At 38.9% G+C, this 26,311-nt stretch overlaps 1 protein-coding gene across 2 annotated transcripts in view; it reads left to right on the top strand.

Annotated features, from left to right (window-relative positions):
* Positions 1–26,311, top strand: part of ulk4 (unc-51 like kinase 4) — a 79,939-nt gene that overhangs the window by 45,271 nt on the left and 8,357 nt on the right. The window contains exons 27-34 of one of the 2 annotated variants that reach the window (XM_014989210.2): positions 1,000–1,051; positions 2,093–2,303; positions 2,899–2,991; positions 9,297–9,345; positions 12,249–12,348; positions 17,813–17,979; positions 20,289–20,390; positions 23,777–23,971. In XM_014989210.2, the coding sequence (XP_014844696.2) occupies positions 1,000–1,051; positions 2,093–2,303; positions 2,899–2,991; positions 9,297–9,345; positions 12,249–12,348; positions 17,813–17,979; positions 20,289–20,390; positions 23,777–23,971 (969 nt within the window). The remainder of the gene's footprint in view (positions 1–999; positions 1,052–2,092; positions 2,304–2,898; positions 2,992–9,296; positions 9,346–12,248; positions 12,349–17,812; positions 17,980–20,288; positions 20,391–23,776; positions 23,972–26,311) is intronic. The other variant, XM_014989212.2, reaches the window with a different exon arrangement.

Below are 26,311 nucleotides of genomic sequence, written 5' to 3'. Positions count from 1 at the left end.
ATTGTTAGATTGGGGCCAATACCAAAGCATTTCTTCTGTGAATGCTAACCTGTGGACATTTAAACCATCATTGCTGTCAATTCAGGTAATAAAGGATAATTATTAATAAAGGAGCAGATAATTTTTTACATCATCACCAATCTTCTACCTTTTTTTTTTTTAAACATAATACTCGTAATGTAGCTGTCTGATTTTTATTTTTTTGGCTCTAGTGGCCTTTATTTGATAGTTAATTGACAGGAAAGTGGGCAATGAGAGAAGGGGGAAGGCATGCATCAAAGGTCGCCAAGGCCGGGAATTGGACCTGCGACAGCTGCGTCGAGGACTAAGGCCTCCAAATGTGGGTTAAATGCGCCACCACAGCACACCCAGCTGTCTGATATAAAAGTAAAAAATACTGTAACAGCTTAAAATGAAAAGATGCTTTATTATTTTGTTCAACGGTTTCTCTGATCTGAAACTCTCACGACGTGTTTCATACAGTTGTGGTGTACCATCAGTGATGGTGTACCATCAGTGACGGTACACCACTTCCTAGAAGCCATTGGTTTCTTTTTAAATAACCATCCTATACAGACATGACTGCATAGGTTCGTAAAATGATGTTCCCAACAACAGCTATGATGTTTCTGAGGTTGAACTTATAGATATTTGCTTTAATCTTGACCTTTTTTACTTTCTCGCTATTAGCTTCTGCCTCCAGACCAAATAATCTGGCTTTATTCTAAATGAAGACCACATGAGAGTCATCTGCTGCACATATGATTTTAACTGCTTTTTACCTTTTAACAGAACCTTACTGCAGAAAATCATGAACTATCCCTTTAATGCTGTATATAGGACAGTTCAATTTTCCTTTTACATACAGCTTGATACTATCTTCCTTCTGTTACTGCTTGATGTGATTTGTTTCACGTTCTCATATGATCTCCGGCTGGACTCGCGTTTCGCCAGACTGTAAATGATTCTGCCACATTCTGTCTTCTTCTGTTCCTGAAGGTTGTGGATGCTGTCCTACCTCCTCTGACAACTCTGGCTTTCAGCAGAAATGGTATGAGTGGTGTGTCACTTTTAATAAAGCGAATTAGACAGAATAGCAATAGAAAGAGAGGCTAGTATCAGAGTGCTGGGAGTGGGAAGGAACTGAAAAAGCTGAATAGCAAGTTTTCAGGGATAGGATCATTTTAATAGGAGAAACAGACTCTCTTTTTTTCCATTCCCTGTCACTTGAAATATATCCGTTATAAAACAAAAGAAAGTGTTTGTAATGTATCGATGGAGAAAGATGGGGGTGGGGGGGCTTATGTTATGAGTCAGAGTGCATAGTTGGAAATCAGCTGCTAACGAGAAGCAAGAATATAAACCAGAACAGATAACCTTGAATTTTTTAAAGGTGGGGAATCAGTAGCTTGTGTAAATCACTCTTAACAGTAATTTAAAACATTGTTTTTGTTTTAGACCCTCTGTGAGTCATTAATGTGTAGTCGCTGTGGGTGCCCACTGCCCACACAGCAGAGCTGGTTGTTAGGGTAAGGGGGGGGGGGTTGCCATTAACATCTTGTTTCCTTGTTACTTGTCGTTCCATTTTAGTCTAAAATGTTTTGTAACCTTGAGCCCTTGGCTGTTTTTGTTAGCATGGATTTTTTTCATTCTCTTTATACATTTTTATCATTTCTTTTTTTATATTGTAATGATGTAATGAGGCTACTTCTTTAGCTATATTAGTTGCGCTGTTTTAGCTTATGTCTGCACTGTAACACCATTTTGTTAGTAGTTTTTCCTTTAAAGAAACTGACATGGCGAGCAGTGCTTGTGATCGAAACATACAGCTGCACCTTTACACCTTCGCTGCAAGCTGTCTATCAGCTGATTCAATGGTTTCTCAGTAGATGAGGGGATTTTAGGTAAATAAAATGTTGCGTCTTGACAATCAAAAATCAGAAAGTGATGCACATAAAACATGACACGCTGCATTTCAGCCAAATAACACCAGTAGCACATGCTGGTCTAAAGTCTCCTATTTATTACAGACGCATGAATGCCAAACTGTACACACTGATTTATATTCGGTTTCTCTTTCTCCTCGTTACAGTGGAGTGGTCGGTGTTTGTTTTGAAGGTGCTGTCTGAACTCAGCCTGGTTATGCTCGTCCAAAGAGATGATGAAAATGCTGATAAAAATGAGGACAAAGTAGAGGGAAAGAGAGACAGGAGAGAGACAGAAGGAGGAGCAGCTGAAAGAAGTGGAGATGGAAGATCCTGCAGCCAAGTCTTATCTGTCTTCACCAAATCTCTACTTTCAAGGTTGCTTAGTCTCCCAAATCCTTTCCTGACAGACTTGCTGTATTTTTAATTGTGTTTTTTCGTTTGTTTGTTTGTTTGTTTATTTAAGAAACAGAGAATTTTCTGGCCCTGAATAGCAATATATTTTGTGAAAAAAAAAGTTGTTTAATACTTTTATTGTCTTTATATCTCTTTCAGTAAAAACATTTTTTAAGAACCTGTTGGTCTCATGAAGTTGCTATTTTGGCTAGGAAAAAAAAGACAGTGATACGCGATATACCGGCACTAACATTTTTGGCCTGCAATAGTCATTTTTAACACATCGGTATCAGTCCAGTAAATCAAATTGAGCTGATATTAACAATTGATACTTATATCAGATATCAAGGTCAACCAAATCCCTAAAAGGGAACATTATGCTATGATTTTACACAACTGTATGAGTTGATTTACCAGTTTACTCCCTTTGTTACCTCTCACAGCCCAGTTTTAAAAGGTTGAAGCTACTGAATTTTTTCTGCCCTCCCTTTTTGCATTAACTCCCTTTTAGCTTTAGTCACCTCACCTTCCTCTGGCGAAGCATCATACACTAAATACTAAACTTGTTTCTGCCCAGGTTCGAAGTTCTTCTTTGTGCGGCAGAACCTATCCCGCTCTTCGCACTCAAGTTGCTGGTATCAATGACTGAACACAGCACTCAGATCTGCAGGTACATTTAATACTCACATTTAATCACTCAAATATCTAAAGAAATACGCATCGAAATGCAATTAATTGACCTATGTGGGTTGTGTAATGAAAGAGACCTACAGAAAACCTTTATCGCTAATTATGCTGAAGTAACAGAAATGTTGCGTGTAGTGGAGACACCTTTTAATTCACGTTGCATACACTTGTTCTGATTTAAATGCTTTGCAGTCCTTGCAGGTACCGATACAAACACCACAGTGTGTAACGTTTTAATTCCAAGGCCAGTGATTCCTAGTTCAGCTCTGGGAATCACTATCCAGGCGCACACAGGCATAAATGCACAAACACACACACACACACACACACACACTTGTATTAGGAGCAGTGATTTATCTGCTCTTTGCAGGATACAAAACACACCCGAATGATTATTCAATGCATATGATGCAGATTCACAGCTGCATCATATGCATATAAGAACAACTTTCCAGCTGAAGCACTTCTGGTGATCTGCATTCAAGTGGACCTGTTTTACCTTTCTTAAAAGCCAGACTTCCCTGCATTAGTAATCACTGTAGTGACAGGCATTAGGTGCTACATAAGCTTAAGTGCGTACTGAATTGACACGTTGTGCTGAGAAATCTCTGCGAACTAGCTACTCCTGAAGAGATTTGCTTAAAAATGTAATGCATCCTCTTTAAATATACAACACTAGGACAAAATTATCTCTGCATAATGTAGAAGGGATTCACTATCCAGGAATTTAAAAACAACTCTTGTGAAGGAAGTCATCTGGCACCAAAATAACAAGAGATAATGATGTGTTGCTCTTGCAGAGAAAATCTGCTGATTCCTTGTCTAACCATGAGATGCCTTACCAGGGTGTGTGAGTCTGCATGTGTATGTGTGTGTATGTGCTTGTGTTTAATGTGTTCATGGTTACATTAACATGGTTGCACTGTGGTTTTTGGCTGACTGAGCTTTACTTACCTTCCAGTGAGTGAAAATGGCCATCATAGAGTTATGAAAGCATTCCTGGAGATCTGTTGAGCAAACACAAGGAGTTTTGGTTCTACTTAAGCTATTACAATACTTACTTCATATTTTTGGCTCATGTTTGTTGGGTTAATTTCACAAGCTAATTTGGCTTCCTGTTGTTTTAGTTCATGTGGAGGATAAATCTGCTTTACATGGTGAAGCATTTCCCGACTTTGCTCTTTATGACACATAATCACTCTTTGTAATGAGGTTATGGTCTCTGTTTTGTTTCTAAACCTGTAATCTGAGTTATCTGTCTGGGTTCTTATTTTTTGATTGTTTTATTTATGTTGTATAATATTCACAATTTAAAATAGCATACTTTGTTTTTCTCAGTTATTCTCTCTAGGCAGTTTTTCTTACTGTTGTTTTCCACTTTGGTTTAACTTTAGTATAACACCTTACAAATGATCCTGCCTGCCTCCTGTGTGTGCATCGGTCCTTTTCCTCCACATCAATTGATGATGGATGCGTACTTCTTCACAATATTCTCCCTGTTTTTCTTTTTTTACTTGTTTGTTTTTTTACACAAAGAACTCCACTTTTTATCACTAAGCGTCACACATCAACTGCACTTTTGATCGTATTTAAACATTTATTGATAGATGTGTTGATGCTCTCAAGGAACCAACAGTGGAAAAAGAAGTAAATGCAATCATGACAATACGATTAGATCATGAGGTTTTCAAACATCAGTACTCAGAATTTATAGTTGTGAAGATAAATCCAAATTATTATAAGAAATTTATAACAATAAATGGTCACCCTTTGATGTAATAAACTTTAACAAAGTACATAATGATTCATGCTCACCCATGATTTGGTGGTGAGTTTAATGTGAGTGCACGCTGAGAAAGAAGTGATCATGTGCTGGATTAGCTGGGTAAATGAAAGGTTGAAACAGAAAGATAAATGCATCACAACACTGAAATCTATCTGTGTTGTTATCAAAGACTTTATGTAGCTGTTAGCAATGTTGAGGTCAAAGGTGGTTTCTTATTTTCTCTTAATGTGGATTTGAGCAAGACAACATTTATGCCCAAGTTCTGTGTCCTATCCTGACTTGAAGATTCACTCATTAATCTTTCAAATATTGCAACTTTTAATTTAAACCATTACGTTACTTTTTGTTTTTTTATTCCAATTGCTTTTTCTGCTTGTTTTATCTGCTGCGGAAATAAGGCAATAATCTCTATTAACCTGCTCTCCATACATTCCCGACCACCAGTTGTTAGAGTTAAAAGTTCATCTGCATAACTAAATACGTCCCCACTTCTCTTATCTGTAATTTTCCCCACTCTTGTCTTCATCCTTCTCTTCCTCCACCTCTCCTCATCTCCTTCTTTCCTTGACACAAGTAGAGTGACGTGAACTTTTCAAATTGGTGTCAGCCCACTCTCCTCTTTACATCTGTTTTTCTCGTTGAGTTTTTTTCATTCCCTCTGTTTGACATTATTAACAACATTTAACATTTTTTTTCCAATCTCCGTCGCTCTCTTTCTCTCTCCATCTCTAATTTATTAACATCGTTCCACATTTCGCTCTTTCCCTTTGCCCTCACTCCACAACTTTCCCTCCATCGCTTCGGTTTTACAATCAGAAATTAAATTGCCTGGGTCTTGGTTAGATAAGTGTGGCTATGAAGCCAGCCGAGTGGTAATTAGATGGTAAATTGGGGACATTAACGTTGGGAAGGGAGCCTGCTGTCTCTCTCTTCATTATCACAGTCCAGACACCTTCAAACAACTACATTTACTATGACCTTTAGCCAAAGACCTCTTCCTGTGGGGTTGCAACTGTGTTTTCCCATCAATGTTTAATGTCCTTAAATGTCTGCTTCTGTGGGAAATGTGTGTTTATGTGTTGTAGCTAGCTTTCCAAATAACACATTTTCTTATGGGACTGCGTATAGATATGTTATGCACACACAATTGCTATGAAAATGACTCCAATCCCCAATGCAAAATTTTAACTTGTTTGTGCAAATAGTACACAAGAAAAGTTTAAATAAAGAAAAAAAATAAATTTTACAAGGATTTTATATAAATCAAACACTAAATGGTGCTTTCGATCAGAATGCCGCAATCTCAAAATTATTCCACCCCGCTAAAAAAAACATGCATATGCAAATGAGGTGTGTTTTCAGGTACACCCGAACAGAGCCATGAGTAGTGAGCCTTTCATAGAAATCCTTTAGTACCGGGGCTATTAATATCGCATGTAAGAAATATGGCTAAATCCAGACAATTGTCCCAGAGATAACTGCCTTGGACAAACAAACAAATGATACAAAAAAAGATAGCAAAGCCTTTAATTGTTGTGAAAGATTCAGTTGGACGCATAGATGACTTGATTAAAGCTAGATTGACATGGATCACAGCACCTGGACCTGGCAGAAAGACGACCTGCCACCAGATTCCTGAGGAGGCTAGTTGACAGAACCCCTCAGCCTAAGAAGACCTTGAGAAAAACCTGGTGGTAGCAGCCAAGGAGGCTTCAGTTTCCACAGAAAAGTTCATACTATATCCAACTTTGACTGAGCTGAAAAAAATAGGAAAAAGAAAATTAGGAAAGCGGAAACATAACTTTGTACCTGCACACCAAGAGGAGGAGCTACTCCATCAAAAGAGCTGAGAGATACAGCCATATTGAAGCCGTCCCAATCACGTGTTTTGAATTTTACTGAAAATTTCTGCTGGGATTTAAAAAAAAATGTGTTTGCAACCTGAAAACCCAAGGATATAAATGATGTGTGGGCCTTTTGGTCATGAGGAGTGGGTTATGATTCCTCAAGATGGTGTGTGCCTACGCAGCACGTTTATCGCAGATTGTAACAACACAATTATAATGTATCATTAAAAGGAGTATTGTGTATTTAGTTTGGAGAAGGAAAATGTTCGTTATTTCAAGCTATTAGTGTAACCTTACCCTTGTTAGTTTGTACAATAAACTCAATTTTGCTGCTGTACATACAGCAATACAAAGTATTTTTCCTGGGTGGAGGTCATTTCGCCATTACCTTTGTACTTTACGTTGTTTCACTGTCAGCCTACTTGCTCTCTGTCTCCCATAAGTTGTTCTGTACAAACTGGGCCTAATTTTCTGTTTACACAAATGCAATAAATAGGACATAAGTTTCAGTTATTATGGTTAGATCAGGGGACATAATCTGGGTTGTTTTAGAGTCACATGATCAATAATGGAAAACACAGCACAAATAAATAGAATTAAGTTGTAACGCTACAGAAAATGGTATACAGTTATCCTCAGCTGTGCGTAAGATTTACGCAAGTTACTAAATTACACAGTTGTTTTGGTAAATATGTAATCAAATGGTTTGTTGAAAGTAGGTTGGGACGAAATGGGGGTACGAATTGGCCAATTTTTTCTCCCATGTGTGAGTAAATACATAAAAAACCATTTTTGAAATATTGTTAATTTCCCTGTATTTCTCTTCATTACAATACAAATCACTGTAAAAACCATTTGATAAATTTAATTTATGGCTTACATAATGAGGATTGATTAATCAGTTTTTGCTCTGTTGTAGGTCATGTGTTGTGCTCTGGTTCGTTCGGTGTTGTGCACTTTGTCAATTGATGTATGGCTGGTAGTTTAAAGGTGGCCCAGTTTATCATGTTGTGCTGGCCTGGTCTGTCCTCTCATCTTTCAGACTGTCAGCTCCATAATGGGGGGTCATCCATCACATGTACAAGCAAACACAATCACACACACACCCGCGCGGAGGCTAACACACACAAACTAACTCAGCGCTCAGCTTTGAGGAAAACAGCTGAAAAGAATGAACTTAAACAACAGCAATTACAGATGCTTAATCATCTGTTATAAGCTCGATTTATCTACATTAGAGTCACAGATGTAGCCAATGAATTTCATCACAATAGAGGATGAAAATTTTAGTTTTCAACAAGTGAGAAAAGGAGCAGTTGGAGAGTAAATGTTTCCATCAGCGATGCTAAATCCAGCATCTCTTAAACTTTCTCCATGCTGTGTAAAACATCAGCACATTCAGAAGTCAGCAGATAAGAACCAGAGTATGAGCTAACTCTTTCCCCTCGAGAGTTTCTAGTATTGAAACACCCTGAAGTTAAAAATTTAGGCCATAACAGTAAAAACAAGTGCTTGATTCAATAAAGCTCAGTTTGTTTTGCACATGGCTGAGAATTTGGGGTAATGGTGTGGAGAATACGCTCTCAGTAAACATGAAAATTTTATTGATCCTAAAAAAGTAAGATAAAAAAGATAGGTCATAGGACTGCAGCAGCGTTGGGCAGGTGGAAGAACAGCAAGATGAATGTAAAAAGTAAATTAAAAATATATATATATATCGTGAGGAATTAATTTAAAAAAGAACAATTTGAGATGAGACTTTTGAAATGTTTGTTGTTTTCAGATGCATCAGACTTAAATCTTGGGTTTATAAGCTGGAACATCTTCATCAGTGTCGGTGTGTTTGCACACTTTATTAAGTTAGCTTGTTTGAATGGAAGCTCCTAAAGGTTGTCTGACTGTTTGCTCGACAAGCAATGGATCATAATTAGACTGATGATAAATGACTGGGCAATGCATTAACACCCGTCTATTTCGATTTAACTTTGTTCCCATTACGACATGAATGCTTTAATGCTTCAAAATGCACATATATGTAAATAAGACATCTATTTAAACCACTTTAGATGCTTTGTCCAGATGGTAATTAGATGTAAATCAAAGAACCTTGATAAATTAGAGAAGAGATTGTAAAGCCATCTCTTTCCTGCCCCTTTTTTCCGTTCCATCTATATTCCTCTTGTCTTTCAAAGGGGGTTGGTTCACTTTCTTTCTTTTTCTCCTCTTAAACCCTTCTTTTCTTTTTTTTTCCCCGTCATCCTTTTGTCTTCTCTGTTGAAATCTGCTCTTTTATAATCCCGCACTTCTTTCTCCTTAAAGAATATAATTGTCCCCGTCTTCTCTTCCACTCTCGTTCCATGTCTTTCCATCCCCCTGTCGCACCTTTCCTTATTTCATTTATTCTTGTCACCTCTGCTCTTTAAGAAACTGAGGAAAGGTCTCCTCTTTTCAGTTTCACTGGTGCCAGACAGGCGTTGGTGGAGTTAATTCTGCCCTTAATGAAGATTAAACAGTCCAATCCACATTTATGTGTCTGCAAGTCTGTGCTTGTGTGCAGATCATGCATGTGTGAGTAGTGTAGAAAATCCATAAAATGAATTTTGACCTTGGTTTGTCTACAGCTCTTGCAGTATCTGTATTATCTCTCTTTTTCAGGTTGATCAAACAGGGCAGGATCCTCTCAGTTGTCCTTCAGCTCATTATGGTAAGAAACAGTTTAATAATATTTGTCAATCAACTATTCGTAAAATCAGCTGAGAAAACAACAGATAAAACAAACTTGTGTGTTATATTAAACAGAGATGCCCCAATCAGTCAACTAGGGATTTGAATTAGTCAGTTTTCCCCTTTTTTAAAATCTCTGATCAGTGATTGGTAGGTCAAAACTTAAGTAAACGTGTTGTTTGTTTAAAGCAAGCAGCATGACCAACACATTGGCCAGTATTTTAATTTCTATGTAAAATTAATGTAATTTTAATATTTTTTCACCCATTCTTACTTTGATTATGTTTGTAACTTTGTCCTTTTTCAGTGAAAACAAGATTCCTCTTGTATGAACTCGAGTAGCTAGGATATCGTAAACAGCACCAACTATATGTGAGGCTGTAGCAAGAACCCAGAAGCGCTTCCAGTTTCCTCGTCTTCAGACTTAACTCGTTAAATGCATCTAAACTAGGAGCTCCCGCCATTTTCAGCCTATAAACAGCTCAACCAACAGCATGCACTTCGAAGGACTTTTTTGAGTCTAATAAAAAAGATCTGATAAAGGTTTGGGACATGTGCCTTGGCACACATTTGGGGATTATCTTCTTAATTTATTCATTTTCTCTTGGATCCACAACTACTAGCTTTATCAAAAAAACCTGCAGGGCATTTTTTCCTCTTTAATGTGTCATAGTGCCTAAAAGAAAAATCTGAATCAGTTAAAATCGAACCTGTCGAATCAGACTTCAGTGGAAAACCGGAAAGCCTGATCAGTGCATCTCTCTCTCTTCTTTTTTTTTATTCCTCTCTCAGTCTTGCTCTGCACTTTCTCTCGCTCGCTCCATCCAGCCGCTATGCAAATGAGTTGGAGTGGCGTTGACCTATTAGAGGGCTTGTGTAATTGACTGGCAGGTCAGCACGAGGGAGGAGGGACGCTTAATAGACTTGGAATATGAACTCCACTGTTCACACCCAACACAAGACCTCATGCACAAACACACACCATTTGCCTGTTATCACTGGAGCATAGTAGCGTTGCCAGTAAACAATTTATTTCCCCTGACCCTTTTTTGCTAACACACGTTCTAATGCACCCACCCAACATAGGGCAATCTGTTTACAGCTAAGCAAAATACTTGTGCTGCAAGAAACAACCCCCTCCCCACCCCCTCCTCGCACACACACACACACACACACATCCACACCCATCCTAAATAATGAGCGTTCGACATGGCTGCTTTCACAACCGTGACTAGCTGATGCAGAATTTTTAAACACTCTTATCCAACAGCCTGATTAACTCGTCTCCTGATTGTTTACTGCTGTCTGAACCACTCATGTCTGGGTCCATTAGAGCTGTCTGTGTTGCTCACCTATGGATTGATTTATGTTGCCTGAAATCCTCTGATCAAGACGGAGCACACCTGTCACTCCTGATCACACTTCTCACAGAGAAGCTCTCTTAATTGTATTTGTCTACATGATGAAGTAGTTCTGCTTCAAACGTAAAAGGACCTCAGGATGGCGCCTAAAACGGACTTGTTAACCGTTAGCTCGCTGAGCCTTTGCTTAGATTCATTTGCTTACAATAGACTCTTTTCACATGAGTTTCTAGAGGGCCTTCTAGGAGGATCCAAATTAAAATAACCTCTGCTTTTTGCTCACTGTTATTGTTCAGTTTAGGCTTTTTTTGTATTGACTATAAAGTATTTTTGTGACCTTCTTAGTTCATAAAAAAAATCAAATAGGTTTAGCATCGTCACGGAAAGGCAGTTTGTCCAAGGTGTGAACGGATGCCATTGTCTTCAGCCTCAGGCAACTTCACCTGATGAGTACCAGCCTGACTTAGCAGCCCGTACACAGATCACACTGATGTACGCAGACCCTGGAGGCAGAGCTGGCATATCTTTAAAAGGATCAAATGCTAAAACGGGGGCAGGAGGAAGAAGGAGAAATGGGAAAAAGCTGTAAAAGTAAGGACTGCAGATCCTATTAGCAGGTGAAAGTGTTAGCTGGAAGGAGCAAGGGTAGAAGTAAAGGAGAAGGAGGCATTCAGGAGATGGCAGTAGGAGGAAGGCAAAAGCTGCAGTTCGAAACATTGCTTCTTCTTAAAATAAACAATTATCTCATATTACTATTCTCCAGTACTTCTAGAAGAAATACATAATTGAACCTTTTAGTTCTAGTTTTGCCCGCCAAGGATCAGTTTGTGCAAAATGTGACATCTGGTATTCTTCCCAGAGAGAACACGGCTGCTTTTCATTTCCCATGCTTCTATCAATAGAAGTGTCACAGCAAATCTGCCTGAGTGCACGAGCACACAGTCTGTGATGAGAACAAAAAAGATCATTAGGATGGGACTATTTTCTGGGATGGCGCTGACAGCTGTGTCTGCATAAGGCAGCACTTGAATTAAAGCCGAGCTTCACCGATGCTTCAGACTGTCGAGAAGTTAAAACTCAAACCTGTGTCTAAAAAAGTCATTGCTGATCACCCCAGCCCATTGAGGTAAATTTGTTAATCAATTTTAAAGGAGCGTTAGGTTATGTTAGGCTCATGGCAGAAAAAAAATAAATTTAAAGTGGAGATGTAAGATTTTTGGCCGACAGTGGCAAAACCGTTGTCAGATTATAGTGCGTTTAATTTGGTGTCAAATCAAATGTGAACTGAATCACTATCACCCTGCAGAAGGTTTTTTTCTTTTTCTGTGTTTTCATAAACTGTGCCTATACCGAGAAGGTGTAAATAAAGTTTTAAGTCCATATCCTTCCTTTTTTCCATTTCTTACTTCTTCACAGTTGTTGTTAGAAATTTTCTGGCTAAAAGTAGAGATGTAAAACTTGAACTTTTGGTTGATAACATGAGTAAAAGTGAAAGCTGACCTTGCGTCCAACTTTTGTAAAGGCCAACAGTGTCACCAGTGGAACAGTCCAGAGCGCAGTCGTCCTGCTGTGTAATCTCAGCGGAGACGCAGTGAAGAGTCACCAACAGCAACATCAGCAAGGTACAGTGAGCGCACACTCTGCACCCATTTCCTCTTCTGTTTGTGCCATTTTAATGTTTTGTTTGCTCAGCGGAGGAAGCAAATTAGAGAATGAGACCTGAGAGGACGGCGAATCTTAAAGTTGACAAATCGTTTTTAAAATATCAGCATTTTGTGACGTAAAAATTGAGACCATTTAAAAAAGATTGTCCACCTGCAATGTTGCACATATCCTGTAAAGTTCAACTGAAAATCAAACAAATTCATTTTTGAAAAAAAAAAATAATAATAATAATAATAATCATAAAAGCAGTAACAATAACCTGGTTGTCTAAATGTGTATGTCAAGCTAACACTGATAAAGTAACTTCATTTTAATTTCTTTTTTGATGACAAAAAGAAATGATCGGCATCTTGACTTATATCTGCCAATTCCACCTGGCAAAACTTCTCAAAATCTTGAAGACTTTTCTTATCCACAACCCGCTTCAGGTCATTTTCTGCTCACACTCAATTGATTACCTCAAAAGCTGCATTTTCTTCTGGTGAAGCCGTTCTTCTGTTGACGTGTGATTGGACTCGCTGTGTTGCTGAAAAAATAAACTCCCTTTTCCCAAACACCCGAAGGTTTCAGGTCACAACTGCCTGGTATTTAGAACTGCTCATATTTTAATCCAACAAGTATTAGTTTAAGCCCATGCAACCAGGTCATTGTGTATTTTTATGTTTTAAAATGTACCTTTCTTCATTTTTAAGTTGAATTGTACTGGAAAGGCGTCACATTAAAGTTGGAAGCTTAGAAACGGTTCATCTGGGTGTCATTGTTTCACATCAGAAAGATGTGGCAGTTTTGTCGTCCGCTGAAGCTGTGGTGAAGGTAATAAAAACCATTTTTACTCTCACATACAGGTTAGTACTTTCTTTAACATTGGGTCATTCTGGCACCATCTCATACAATTGCAATTACACGTTTAACTATAGATTCAAAAAATAACAAATATTTATACACAAATCTTGAACGTGCATAGATGCACGCAAGAATTCAAACTAGGGGAAACGACAGTAAAAACAGAAGTTTGCAGAACACAACTGTATTGTCATAAAATGCAACTCTCTAATGCTTCCCTGGAAACCCGTGCTAATTTGTCTCCACGTCCCTTTCACTGACTCAGTGTGCATTTCTCCATCTTTTCCTCGGTGAGCTCATAGCCAGCATCTCTTCTTCTGTTTCCATTGGGTCAGCAGTGCAGCAGTTCACTAGTCAGCATCATTATCATCCAATCAGCCCCCCTACCAACAGGAAACTGTCAACCCAGCACTAACACTGGCCTGGCAATTAACACCATCTCCACTTCTTTACTGCTTCTTCATTCCTCTCATGTCCTTTCTGTTTTGTTTTTGACTGTCCCGCACTTTTCCAAACTAATCAGCGCCTGTTTTACCCCCCCCCACCCTCTCCACCACCACTGCCCCCCTTTCCCTCCCATCATCTCGTCGTCTTCTGTTTTGTCTGTTTTCAGTTTTACACATCCCTCGTCACCTATTTTTGGCCCTTCTTCTCCTCTCTCCGTTGTTTTGGGAGTCGCTCTCTGCAGATCGGTGTAGTGATGGGAGAGAACAGGGGAAAGGGGAGAGGAGAGGAAAGCAAAAAGGGAAGAAGCGTGAATAATTGGCTTTTTAAGGTGTGACAGAGAGAGAGAGAGAGTGAGGGAGAGAGAGAGGAGGGTAGCTGTGGTTTGCGAGTCTGCGTGTGTATGTGTTGTTAGACAATGAAATAGACAGTGAAGAAGAGCAAAACAAGGTAGTGGGTTTTTGTGTGCTCGTGCAACCGTGTCTGTGTGTATTCCTCCGTGGACGTGTGAGGCTGAGAGAAGGTGTGTGTGTGTGTGTGTGTGTGTGTGTGTGTGTGTGTGTGGAGCAGAGGATTCAGAAGAACCCAGCATCCGTGTGTGTGTGTGTGTGTGTGTGTGTGTGTGTAACAGAGAGAGAGGAGATGAGGTTTATAATTGGGCAGATTTGCCTCTGACTGAGATAATACCCCCTGGGGAATGAAGACAGAGATAGGACAGAAGAAGGGAACAAGAAAAAGGGAAAAAGGAAAAAAAAAGATGGCAAAAAGAACAGGAGGGAGGGAATATGACAAGGGAGCCAAAACACCAATAGGGGAAGTAAAAATGGTTGCAGAAAGGTTGATGGGAGGAAGAATGGGATAAACAGGCCTACATTTGGGTCAGAGACACTTGGGAAGGGGATGGGATTATAGAGGAGAAAATTGGGAGGTTAAAAACGAGCGACAGCAATGAAGAGAACCAGCAGGAGAGAGATAACCTGATTCCACAGTGAAATGTGATTTCAAAATAAAGTTTGCTTTAATGTGCACGCTCAAAGATTGCTCGGTTTTAATTTGGGCGCGCGCGGCAGATTGACGGAAACCGTCTAGGCTGTAATCTGATTAAATAAGGATACGAAGCCTAGGGCTTATCCACTGAGAGGGAATATGAAACCTGTTTTGTAGGCACACTGACAAGCAGACTGACGGATTTAATAAGGAAATGGACACATTGGGAGCATCAGAAATTCAGTCCAACAGTTCAGAAGTGCTTAATGTGCCGAAATGTCTTTGAGCTCAGTCCAGGGTTGAGTTTTGGACAAAACATGAGACAGCTTCATCTTTGATTATAGAAAAAAAAACACTTCACAAACCATTCCTCTCTGCTTATGTGGATGGTATATATTTTTTCTTCTTCTTTCTTTCTTGCATTTTATTTTATTTTATTTTTGGCATCTTAGCAAACTGCTTCAGTGCATGCGCTGCTTAATGTCGATGCGATTTGCATCAATAAGTCATTCAAAATTTGTTTCAGGTCATTTCCCAAATGGTGTCCCAGGAAACTCCCACATATATGTGAAATCGATCATTTTGCTCTTTAGCATAACTTCTACACCAACATCTGTCTTCCATATTAATGTTTTCCTAATAGCAAGGCTTACAGAGATGAACTGAACTGACATTTATTCATAGTGGAAATCGATGGTATGGTTGTTCTCCAAGTTGAAGACACAATGACACTTTTTTTTTTCTCTCTCTCTTGGTAGTCAATGAAACTAAACTTCTTTTTTTTCTGTTTTAGGTTAATTAGGTTTACCAAAGTCATTAAATGTGCTAAATGTCAGAATAATCAGACATGGAAGTTTGTTTATCTGAGTCAGACTGGACTGAGCTCAGGAGTTACCCATTTACTCCCAAGCTTTAACTAAAAATACTAGGAATTTATGTATTTTATATCGAAAGGATGTTAATTAATAATTAAACGTTAAACTTGTTTTAATCATTCATTTATATGCAATGTGTTTTTATTACTTTAATTACAACTACCATGAGCTAAAATGGTTTTTATTGGCCATTCGTGAGTCGGATGAGTTTTCCTCTTCGCTCCTCTGGTGCTCTGAGCATTTCAGTGTGTCGTTTCCCAACAGAACTGTTTTAAATACGGTTTATAAATAGATAACTCTGCTAAACTTTTGCACAATGTCTATTTTTAACTTGGATGATGACAAAATACTAAAATAGATCACTGCAAGGTAACTGCTTACTGTTATCATCATCATTTATTTATATATATGTTTTTAAATACCCTTTAAAATGACCAAGTGTCTTAATGAGATAAATGCTAAATGTTGTATTGCACAAACATTGATAGAGCTAATAGGTTTTCTGCTGTGACACTTCTAAATTGCTGTGTATTCAGATGTTGTCATGACGTGAGTTTGTTGTGCTAGCCTGAACTCAAGTCATAATTACCCTAATGATATTAAGTACCATTATTAGGCAGAAGCGATATTATTGTTATTGTTAGCAATAGTCTTGAGCAGAAATACCAAAACTATGTTATTGTTTTAAATCAGATATCTATTTTATTTCAAGTGCTGTTCATGCCACTACTGAAATATTCCATATTACTTTGCTTTTTATTGTTTTTGTAGTTCATCTGTAGCTGATTGCCTCCAGATTAGGTGCTTGAACATCCATAACATTCTGAAAAACATGACAAATCTTAACATATGATAAAGACAAAACCGTAGCTATGAAATCTAAGTGAAATTCTATGACTATTTGGTTTATTTGCTTTGTTGCTGTCCCTCCCTCATATGCCTAAACTTGGCAGCTTCCACCATTGCAACCCCCAAATCTCCCAAAAGCAACTATTTGAGCGATTCTCTGTGTACTTTATTTTTCTTTTAATCTACAGGAAAAGTATTTGACCAACCTTGTTTTCGGGCTGTCCAGTCTCTAGTTTCAAAACTTTACTTGCAGTTTTTCCCCACTTCATTAGATATATTTCAAAACATAACTGCAGAGTTTTTTTTAATTATTTGATTTGAACAGCCCAGTGCCATCCAACAAAATAATTTGGCAATTTGGCAGAGTAACAGTGCATCTGACTGATCTTTCTAGAGCCTGCAATGTTGGTTACACTAACCGAAATCGAGCATCATCTGCTTTTTAACTAAAGATCTACTTGAACTAAAAAAGAAAACCGGATGAGTTTTTATCATTGAGAAGATGGATTTAATATATTAATTGGTTTAAGGGCATCTGTTTGTTTTCTTTTTCCGGAGAAACAGAAAAGAAGAGCTAGAGGTGCGGACTTACTATAAAGCTGCATTCATTGGGATCCGTGACTCGTGTTTCAGCTTGTATTTGCAGACATTTCTGTTTAGGCGTTCTCGGTTGTGGTTGCCTGCAACATCTCTGGAGGCTCATAACAGCTTGTTAAACTTACTTCAAAAGGGGAGGTATGTTCTGTCAAATTTAATGAGCAATGGAAGGTGAGTCTGTGTGTGGTGAAAGTAATTAAGGTTAGCTGGATCATATTATATATATTGGTCAGTCTCTGTGCCCTGAGCTATTTTAAAGGGAGAAAGAGAAGTAGATTGTGTTATTATTTTAATAATCCCATTAATTAAGTTTGTTTTAGTTGTTTTACCAGAAGGTGATACCTTTTTCTTTAGTGCAACATAAAGTTCTTGGGTTGAATTTATGTCTAATATTAAATTCAGACTTCATCCTCTTGAGGAGAATATTGCAACTGAAAGCGCATTTTCTTTTATTCCTTGAACTTTATTTACTCATAACCATTACAAAACAGTGTAAAGGCCAAGTATAAAAACCAATCAAGCCTGGCAGCTGACTTGAAGGTCCCAGAACACCCAAAACAGTCTGATACCTTTTCTCATTAGTTCAGGTAAGATGCCTCTGATGTTGTCTCTGGTTCAGGAGAAATTGTGATTCTAGTCATGACCAAATTTGGCAGAGAGAAAAAAAATGTGGCTATCTTAATAGCAAAACGTCATACGTTTTGACTGTGTAGCCTTAACCTGAGTAGTAACTTTATGTGAGTTTGAAATCTTTAGAGGTTTTCCTGGTCCAACAAATATGAAAGTCAGATTCAGCCCTGACTTGGAAGCATTTTCTGCTCCACAGAGCTGGTGGAGGTGTTGGTGAGCACTCTCTCGGAAGCTGCGCAGGTTTACCTTGATGGAGAAAAGCATGCTGGAAGGAAGATCAGCCTGGTCGTCCTGCAAGCTCTCCTGGAACTGCTGCACAACATCCTAAAGCAAACATCAGGTGTTGTGCGAACTGCACTGCAGGTACGACTACTCAAATTAACAAAACCCTGTCGATCTTTACTATAGAATTATATGAAGGACAATATATAAATATGCATATTTTTTTTCCTTATATGAGATAATTTCATGTAACTTGTTACATTTCCGCTTATAAACTGTACATCACCTTGCAAAAATATTATCATGTTTTGTTGCATTTTAACCAGAAACTTCAATGTATTTATACAATTTATATAATAGACGGGCTCAAAGAAGTACAATTTTGAAGTAGATAGAAAAGAATATGTGGGTTTAATTTTTTATTTCCAGTAAAATTTGTAATCCCCTTTACACTAATACCCATAAATAAAATTCAGTGGAGCAAACTTTCTTCAGATGTCGAAACAATAATCAAGAAGTCATGCAAGCAGTTTGCCACAAACCATGTAGAGGAGACACACCACATACATTGAAGAAGGTGTTCCTCTCTGATGAGGCAAAAAATAAAGTTCCATTTTGGTCATGTAAAACACTGTGTGGTGGAAAACTACACTGCTTCAGGTATGTGATGGTTAATTACCAAACATTTGTGGGGAAAAAGAGTCTCTAAAAGACTTGACAGTAGTGCTGAAAATCCCTTTCCAACGGGAAAGTGACCCTATATATTTTGCAGTTTGTTTAGACAAAGCATTTTAATGCATAAGAATGGCCCAGTCAAAGTCCTGACCGGAACTGAAATGAGAAACTGTGGCAAGAAAAGAAAATTGATGAGTACAGTTGTTGTCCATCCAGTCTGATGGAGCTTGATGTAGTTTTGCAGAGACTTATAAAAATCTGAAGTTTATAGATATGAAAAGCTGAAAGGGACCTAATTGAAATGACTTGCAGCTGTAAATGCAGTGAAAAGTGTTTCTACACTCAGGAGGGTTGAATTCAAATGGATGCTTAGACTTTTATTTGTAAAAAAAAAAAAAAAGAAAAGAAAAAGAAAAAAAAAACTAGTGTTTTCTGTCCACTTCACAATTGTGCAGTACTTGATGTTGGTCTAAAACAAAATTTTGGTAACACATTTAAGTTTTTAAAAAATTTAAAGAGCTGTGAATACTTTTGCAAGGTACTTCATTTTCTACCCTTTTTTTATTTTTAATTTTTTTTACCGATACTTGGCCTCTTCATCTCCAGTGAGCCCACATCGGCTGACAAAAATCACAAAGTCATCTACCTGAAAATGTTGTCCTTCTATCTTTTCCCCCAAAGGCGAGTGCATGTGTGTGTTCGAGTGTGTGTCCATTGATGTACAAGGTAGAAGCTAGCAGGTTTAAGCAACTGCAATATTGAAGTTGTAGACTCAGGAGAAAGTGCATGAGGTCCCTGGGACACACACACACACACACACGCATACACACACACACACAGGCATATACTGAGGGGCCTGTCTGGCTATGTCCCTGCGGCCTCATTATCACCGCTGGCTTTGTCCTCAGCTTGCCTCACTATATAGACAGACACACGCATACACACAAACCAGCCCCCATCTCCCCATACTGTGCACCCCAGCCCAGTGCATACATATTAATGCCTGGACAAGGGGGTGGAGGGGACTAAAGTGGAAAGAGGGTAAAAGACTGGGTGAAAGAGAGGACAGAGAGGAAAGAGGGGAGAAGAGGAAGCATGGAAAGAGAGATGGAGATGGAAAAAAGGAACAAAGAGAATGTGCAGCAGAAATCAATTCCACCATAAATGCAAAGCTCATTAAAAAAGAAAAATTCTGCCTAAACCAAATTCTTTTGGGTAATAAGGTCCGATAAGGGAAGCGGACGTGACTCGGCCGCTCTTCCTAAACTGTTTCGCAGTTTGTCAATTTCAGCACAGAGATGGGAGTAACCCCCCCCCCAACCCAGAACAGCAGTGACTTTGGTGGAGAAAGAGGATGTACGCCACTATTAATCATCTTATTCCACTACTAATTGGCCTGAAGTTTCACTGCAGGCACGGACTGAACTAAAATAAGCCAAACTGTATTACCGGGACGCTAATGATGAAGGGGGAACAAAAGAAAGAAAAAAAAAAACACAGAATACGAGAAGGTTAATTCTTTGTGGCACACTAAAAATACTTGGTGTGGCAAAGAAAAGTGTTCAGTCGATGTTGTCCTGAGCGTCTCGTTAAAGAACGGCGGCAGTAACGTCACGCAGGTAAACTATTTCCTTTCTTAGTCTATCACATCGTCTTTCTGTGTCAGACTGTCAGAATAAGTCTTGACAAGTCTCTGGATAAATCATTATTGACTGTCAAATCTCTATAAATGATTTAAAGTGCGCGCGTGTGCGTGTGTGTGTGCGTGTGTATAGAGCCAGAGGCTATCTTGTTCAGCAGCAGAAACGGAGGCAGCAGAGAAACTGCTCGTAGCCAACAGACCCTTGAGCCAACTCAGCACTCACCTCATTCACATGGTGAGACCTTACACTCGCAGCCTTTTTGTGTTTGTGCTGATACATTTTCTCCCAGCGTGTTTGTGTACGTCTCTGGATTATTCGCACTGCGTGGCGAAAGTTTTCACGTCCGAAGAACTTTGCCAGCCACAAACTGTGTTTCATTGGTGTTTTGTGTGATGGACTCGCACAAAGTGGTGCAGGATTCCAGAGTGGAAGGAAAATGATTAATGTTTTTTTTTTAAGTTTGGAGAAAAAAAGAAAAGAAAATACGGCAAGTGTGTTGTGCTTTGGTATTCGGCATTCCTTAGTCAGTACTTTACAAGACTAATTTAACTTACATATAATCTTGGTAGCATTGTTTTTTTTTGTGCTATGTTTAAACCAATTTAACACATCTACACTGAACGTTTCCACATTATTCTTTTGAAAATGGCTCCACCTCAGATTGTCTGCAAACTTTGACATTGGACTCTCGTTCAGTTTCTGATCTGAACTTTAACTGCACCATTCCGATATATCCATATTCTTTGATCCAAACCGTTCTATCACTAATACTTGTTCGGTCAAGAGAATCTCCCACCTGAGCTTTGAGTCTCTGCAGCTCCTCCTAAGTTACCATGTCCCACTTTTCTTCTTCTCTGGTTAATGCTCTTCTTGCGCAACCTGTGGGTTATTGTGGGTTAGCTGTGTCTGTGGTTTTTTTTTTTTGTTGTTGTTGTTTTTTGCTGTTGTGAAATACTTTTTCCATGTTCAGATGATGACTTGAGACAGATCTTAAAAGCTTCAACCCTCTCTGCAACTTTATCCCTGACTTGTGTGGTGTTTCTTGGTCTTCCTGATGTTGAGAAAGCCTCTGCACACATCCACACTGAGCTTAAAGAGCTGCAGTGTAACAGCCACCCTCAAAACAAATTACATCTCCACAGCTCCCCCCCTGTCATCTGTGAGATGGTGCCTTAACTTCACCTCCATGACTCTGGATGTGTAAACGCCCTATCTCTGAAGATTAATGAGAGATCGCAAAATTCAACTCACTGATGCAGGGAGTCCCCGCACCCTTAAAAAGTCTTATTTATGCATGTAAAATGAAGGCCTTAAAACATCTTAAATTCACTGAAAATTATGTAAATCAGTTATTTATCAGTTATTCAGTTATTCATCAGTTATTCAGTAAGTTATTCACAGGTCTTAAATTTTGCCCTGGCAGGTCTATTGATTACTATATATGTAGTTTATTTTTCTTGTGGGACTTTTCTGTCAGACATCTTGATTACGTTCTGTAACGTGAAGCAGAGGAGGCTACCGCTAACTAGCCGACAGTAAACCCTTTCTAGCTAGCTAGTTTTTTTTATGCCCATCATTGGAAAGTGTAAATTTATCGCCAGCTGGCCAGATGTGGTTCATCTTTGCCACTGTCTCACTTCTCCTGCCAACCGGAACGATTCTGTGTGTATTCTGTGAATCAAGCTTGGCTCTTCTGTATAAAATATGCAATTTTCTATAGTACATTTTGACCTTGAGACTTGTCTTAAATTTCCGTCATGATGATTTTAAAACGGCCGTACAAAAGAATTAAATTTTGAGTTGGTGAAACCTGCAGTGATGAACACCTTTAAAGCATCAAGTTTCCACAGCTCAGAACCGAACACCAAACATTTCCTTTTAGCGTTACACATCGCTCCTGTTTGGCCTGCAACGCCACCTTTTACATGACACCCAAAGAAAAAACATTGTTGGTTGTGGATGAAATGTGAGAAGATTTAGAAATTTCAGGAGATACGAAAACCTTTACCAGATACCGCATAATATGAAACAATGCTGTCCCTGCCATGAGCAGAAGAGATGAGCTGGTAACATAAACAGTGTGTAGAATGAAGGAAAAGCAAGATGGCCGTACATATGTAGCTTACATTTGACCACTGATGATTGTTATAGTTATAGAAATCTCACAAACAGGAAGATAAGTATGGGGTACATTTTTGCCTTTTTTGTTTTTTGGAAAGAAATTTTGAACATTTAACCAAAGGAGCCTCTTAAACATTCTCACATTCTGGTTCTATTTTCTCTGCTGTCCATCAAATGTGCCGTAGATAACACTCCCATTCCTTCATGTGGCTTCAAAGTCTCAGTGCAAACTGTTAATAGAGTTCAGATTAAATTTAGTATCACAAAATCTAAAATAAACTACCAAAATTCAAATTCTTTAAATGTAAATGTAACCTGTTCTTATCACCTTTGACATTTAGATTTAAATAGCCCTCAAAGCTAGGCAGAGTTTGGTGAAGACAGGGTTGTCTCAAAAGAAGAAAGAACTGTCATCTTTACTTTTATGAAATGTAAATGGTTCAGAGAGCAACCACAAGCACTGAATACACACTTAAACAAACTTAACAAAATGAAATATTGATATGTTTCCCATCTTCTTCTGAGGGCGGCCACTAAATTAAATATTCTCTGGAATGATGGCGCAGTGGATCGTGTAGCAGATGATGAAAACAAGACGAGTCAACAATGCACTGTTAAAAAAAGAAGGAGATGTTGACTTTTTATTCTGAGTGTGTTATCTGCCTTTCAGCTCAAATAAAAATGAAATAAACTGCCTGTGAGACAGAAGAAAGAATCCACGCAGAACGGAGGATGCTGTAAGTCATCCTGGAAAGTCGATGGCATTGTGGAGAGAGCAGAAAGAAAGGAACATGGGGGCCCAGAAAAGAGGGGCGTCTCCAGGGACACAATGAACACATTAGAGGGTTGATGGAGCAGCCAACACACTCTCGACCTCTGCTCAGCCCCTTTGCCCTTTGAAAGATTAGTGAGTGAGCGAAACGCTGTCAATAGCAGTGAAACGTCACTAAAACTGCCAAAACGGGTAGCTTTAGACACCGGTAAACCTTTTGTTAATGTAGAAAGTTTAATCGTTTCATTTTGGCTGAATGCAGGTTACAAATTGATACCCCAACCATTCTTCTTCAGGGTGTTCTGGCGAGAAAGGAGAATTCACGGTTCCAGCAGTTACGATCATCCAAGTCCTGAAGCAGCAAAACGTCACCATGATGCCACCTAAACCTCGGTGTATTTTATTTAGAGTTCCTGTGTTTTTTCTTAATAATGTAGTGTCGATGTAAATACAGTTTGTCACACTTTCACGAGTCTCTGTAGTTGGTCTATTTAGGAAGAAACATCCGTTTTGCCCGCTCCGTGCTAAAAAACTTTTAGGAATCAAATTAACATAATGCCCTGTTAACTCCAGGTTTAAGCTCATAAAGTTTCTCTACACACACAACACAGTGTGTCGTAAACATCGGTAGCTAAAAAAAAAAGTAAATAATCTTTAAAATTCAGCTAATTCTAGCGTTAACACGAATTGAACTGTGGTTGTTGTGTGTTTTCCATCGTCTCTCCAGCTGTCCACTGAAAACCAGGAAGTGTGGGAGGAATCCATTCAGTGTCTGTCCTTACTGGTACAGCTGTACGGCGGAGAGGGTCAGGACTGCTTGTCGCCTTCGTGTTTACAGAGCTTCTCCCATCTCCTGCGCGCTCACGTGAACTCCGAGAACCCCCGAGTCCAACGTACGGCTCTGAGGATCATTAAACGGCTGGTGAGTCGCTCACACAGCAGCAGCAGCGTCTGATGCAATGTATCTAAATTTGTGCTCTGGCAGGAGAGAATCTTGGGGCCATTGAGAGATAATAAAATAATAACTAGACACAGACTTGGACACACTCTAACTCTCACAGACTCATACCGGGCTTCCTACTCTCCCGAAAAATGTGCAGTTTCTCCTGAATGAGACTGACAGAAGGTGCAAGACGGATTGAGGGAGGGGAGGGGAAAAAATGCTGGGTTGTTTCTTCCTGTCAGTGTCTGGTCAAGAGTCTGTCCAATTTTGTGGGATAGTCGGTATGATTTGTTGCTCTGATGAAAGCCAACCTGGAAGAGAGCGCAGTGCAGCACAGCTGCTGCTCCTCAAACACAATCAATACGAGTTTGTTGGTTTTCTCACACCGAGCAGAAAACTGTCATTTACTAAACTTTATTTTAACAAGATGACACTTTTTTTTTTTTCATCTGCATTAACACAACAGTAATCCAACGTTGGCCCCTTTAATTGAACCGTTAAATCAATAACTCCGCTATGTTGGAAATATTGATTAGCTGCATTATTTGCAAATGCAGCCTTGAAACACTGGAGGAATATCTATTTTCATTCTGCCAGAGGTGCGCAATATATTGAATCGCAGTGTCGATATCTGTAATGATGGGATCGCATAGGACCGCTCGGATGCAACATTTGGTCGGATATTTTATTTAACGTTCCTTGAATGCAAATTCCGCTTGCCAATAATATATATTGGCCTGCTGGATGGTGTTTCACTGATCTCAATGCTCTGCTGACATGATGTATGTTTTACAGTCGCTGAGATGCTGAAGCCCATAAAGAATAAGTAAAGACATTGTATTAAAGAAAAGACAGGCAAGAGTTGGGAAACAGTTTGTTAACCTTAATAAATATCATCTTGCAATATTAAATAGTACCACAATTCCCTGTTATGATCCTGCAATAAAATAATTTTAAAAAAAAGGTTCCAAAGTACAAGACTTACACTTCACTCTCTGATGCTGAGCCTGATACGCCGTTTTACGTCGAACGGTAACCCACTTAATACGTCAAGGTTTGCATCCTTTCCTAATACATATACTTTCTTAGTTTACCATGTTCTTTTTTTTGTCATTCTGGTTGTAATGAGTTGTTAATTCTCCATTTTTGATTTGCACCAGGACTTTATTTTTGGGCTGGGAGTCCGACGAAAACACATAACACGTCTAATTTTTCTGTACACCTCTATGAATTATGCAAAATGCATCCCTAATGTTTTGGCTTGGCCGCAGGGTCATGAAAAAGTTTCTGCACGTGGGACACAAGGTCAGCTGCCACCTTTGTGTTGCATGAACTGACCCAAGGCTGTGCCTGGAAGCTACTCTACTTTGTAGCTGTGCGTGAAAGAGTAAGGAGAGGACATTTGCATGTGTAGATATATTTGTAATTCTCCTCACTAATTAGTTCTGGCCATCTGAACCACCCACTCTCTCTCTTTCTCCCTCCCTGTCACAGACCCCTTTTTCTTTTTCCCCTTTATTTGTCTGACAAATTTGTCATTTGGTGGAAGCTCCCTCATTACCCCAGCGCTGCCTCAGTGTGCCGTCTCTCTCTGACTCTCCACCCTGAGCAACACATAGTGCTATATTTCAGCTATTTCCTTGTAGCGAGGGGATGATTCACCAAGCAGCATCCCAGTGGAAATATAACTAATTTATTTGGTCATAAAAAAAATACCCCATGTCCTCGGTCCACAGCTCTTCTGTTTTTCCACACTAATGCACACATTGGAGTCATCAAATGTATGATGTTGATCACATTTTAGAGCCCTAATACTTTAAGTCTATTCATTTTAAATGTCTGGTACTCAGCTTAGTGTTCCTGATGTTGTACAGCAATAGGTTTGGTTTGGTTATTAATAAGTGCCAAAGGCTAAAAATGTTAACAAAGTTAGTAATTTAGATCAAAATTACCAAGTCAGGCACCTGCACCACCTGATTATGAGAAATCAATAGCAGAAAATCCTCTGTGTGGCGTTGTAGACTAGATGGAGTAAATTTGAGCATTGATATTCTCAAACATCAAATGGGGAATAAACACAAACAACTTCTCTCCAAAATGTAAACATTTAACAAAATACTTCCAGGTAAAATACTTTAGTAAACAAACTCTTTAACTGGACTAGCAACATTCAACTAAGCTGACAAGTGAAAATGAAATAATAATAATACTAATGATTTTTTTTTTACCTGTAAAAAATGTCTAATAAGACAATACAGTGATGTCACAGTTCAGTGAAAATATGTATGTTTAAGAACCAAAGTATGTTTCTGAAAGGTC

This window comes from Poecilia mexicana, unplaced genomic scaffold (genome assembly GCF_051168715.1).
Source record: "Poecilia mexicana isolate PSO_F unplaced genomic scaffold, ASM5116871v1 scaffold_16, whole genome shotgun sequence".
In the NCBI taxonomy this organism is placed as follows: Eukaryota; Metazoa; Chordata; class Actinopteri; order Cyprinodontiformes; family Poeciliidae; genus Poecilia; species Poecilia mexicana.
Note: the sequence above shows the minus strand (reverse complement) of the source record. Positions and strands in the feature narration are given on the sequence as shown.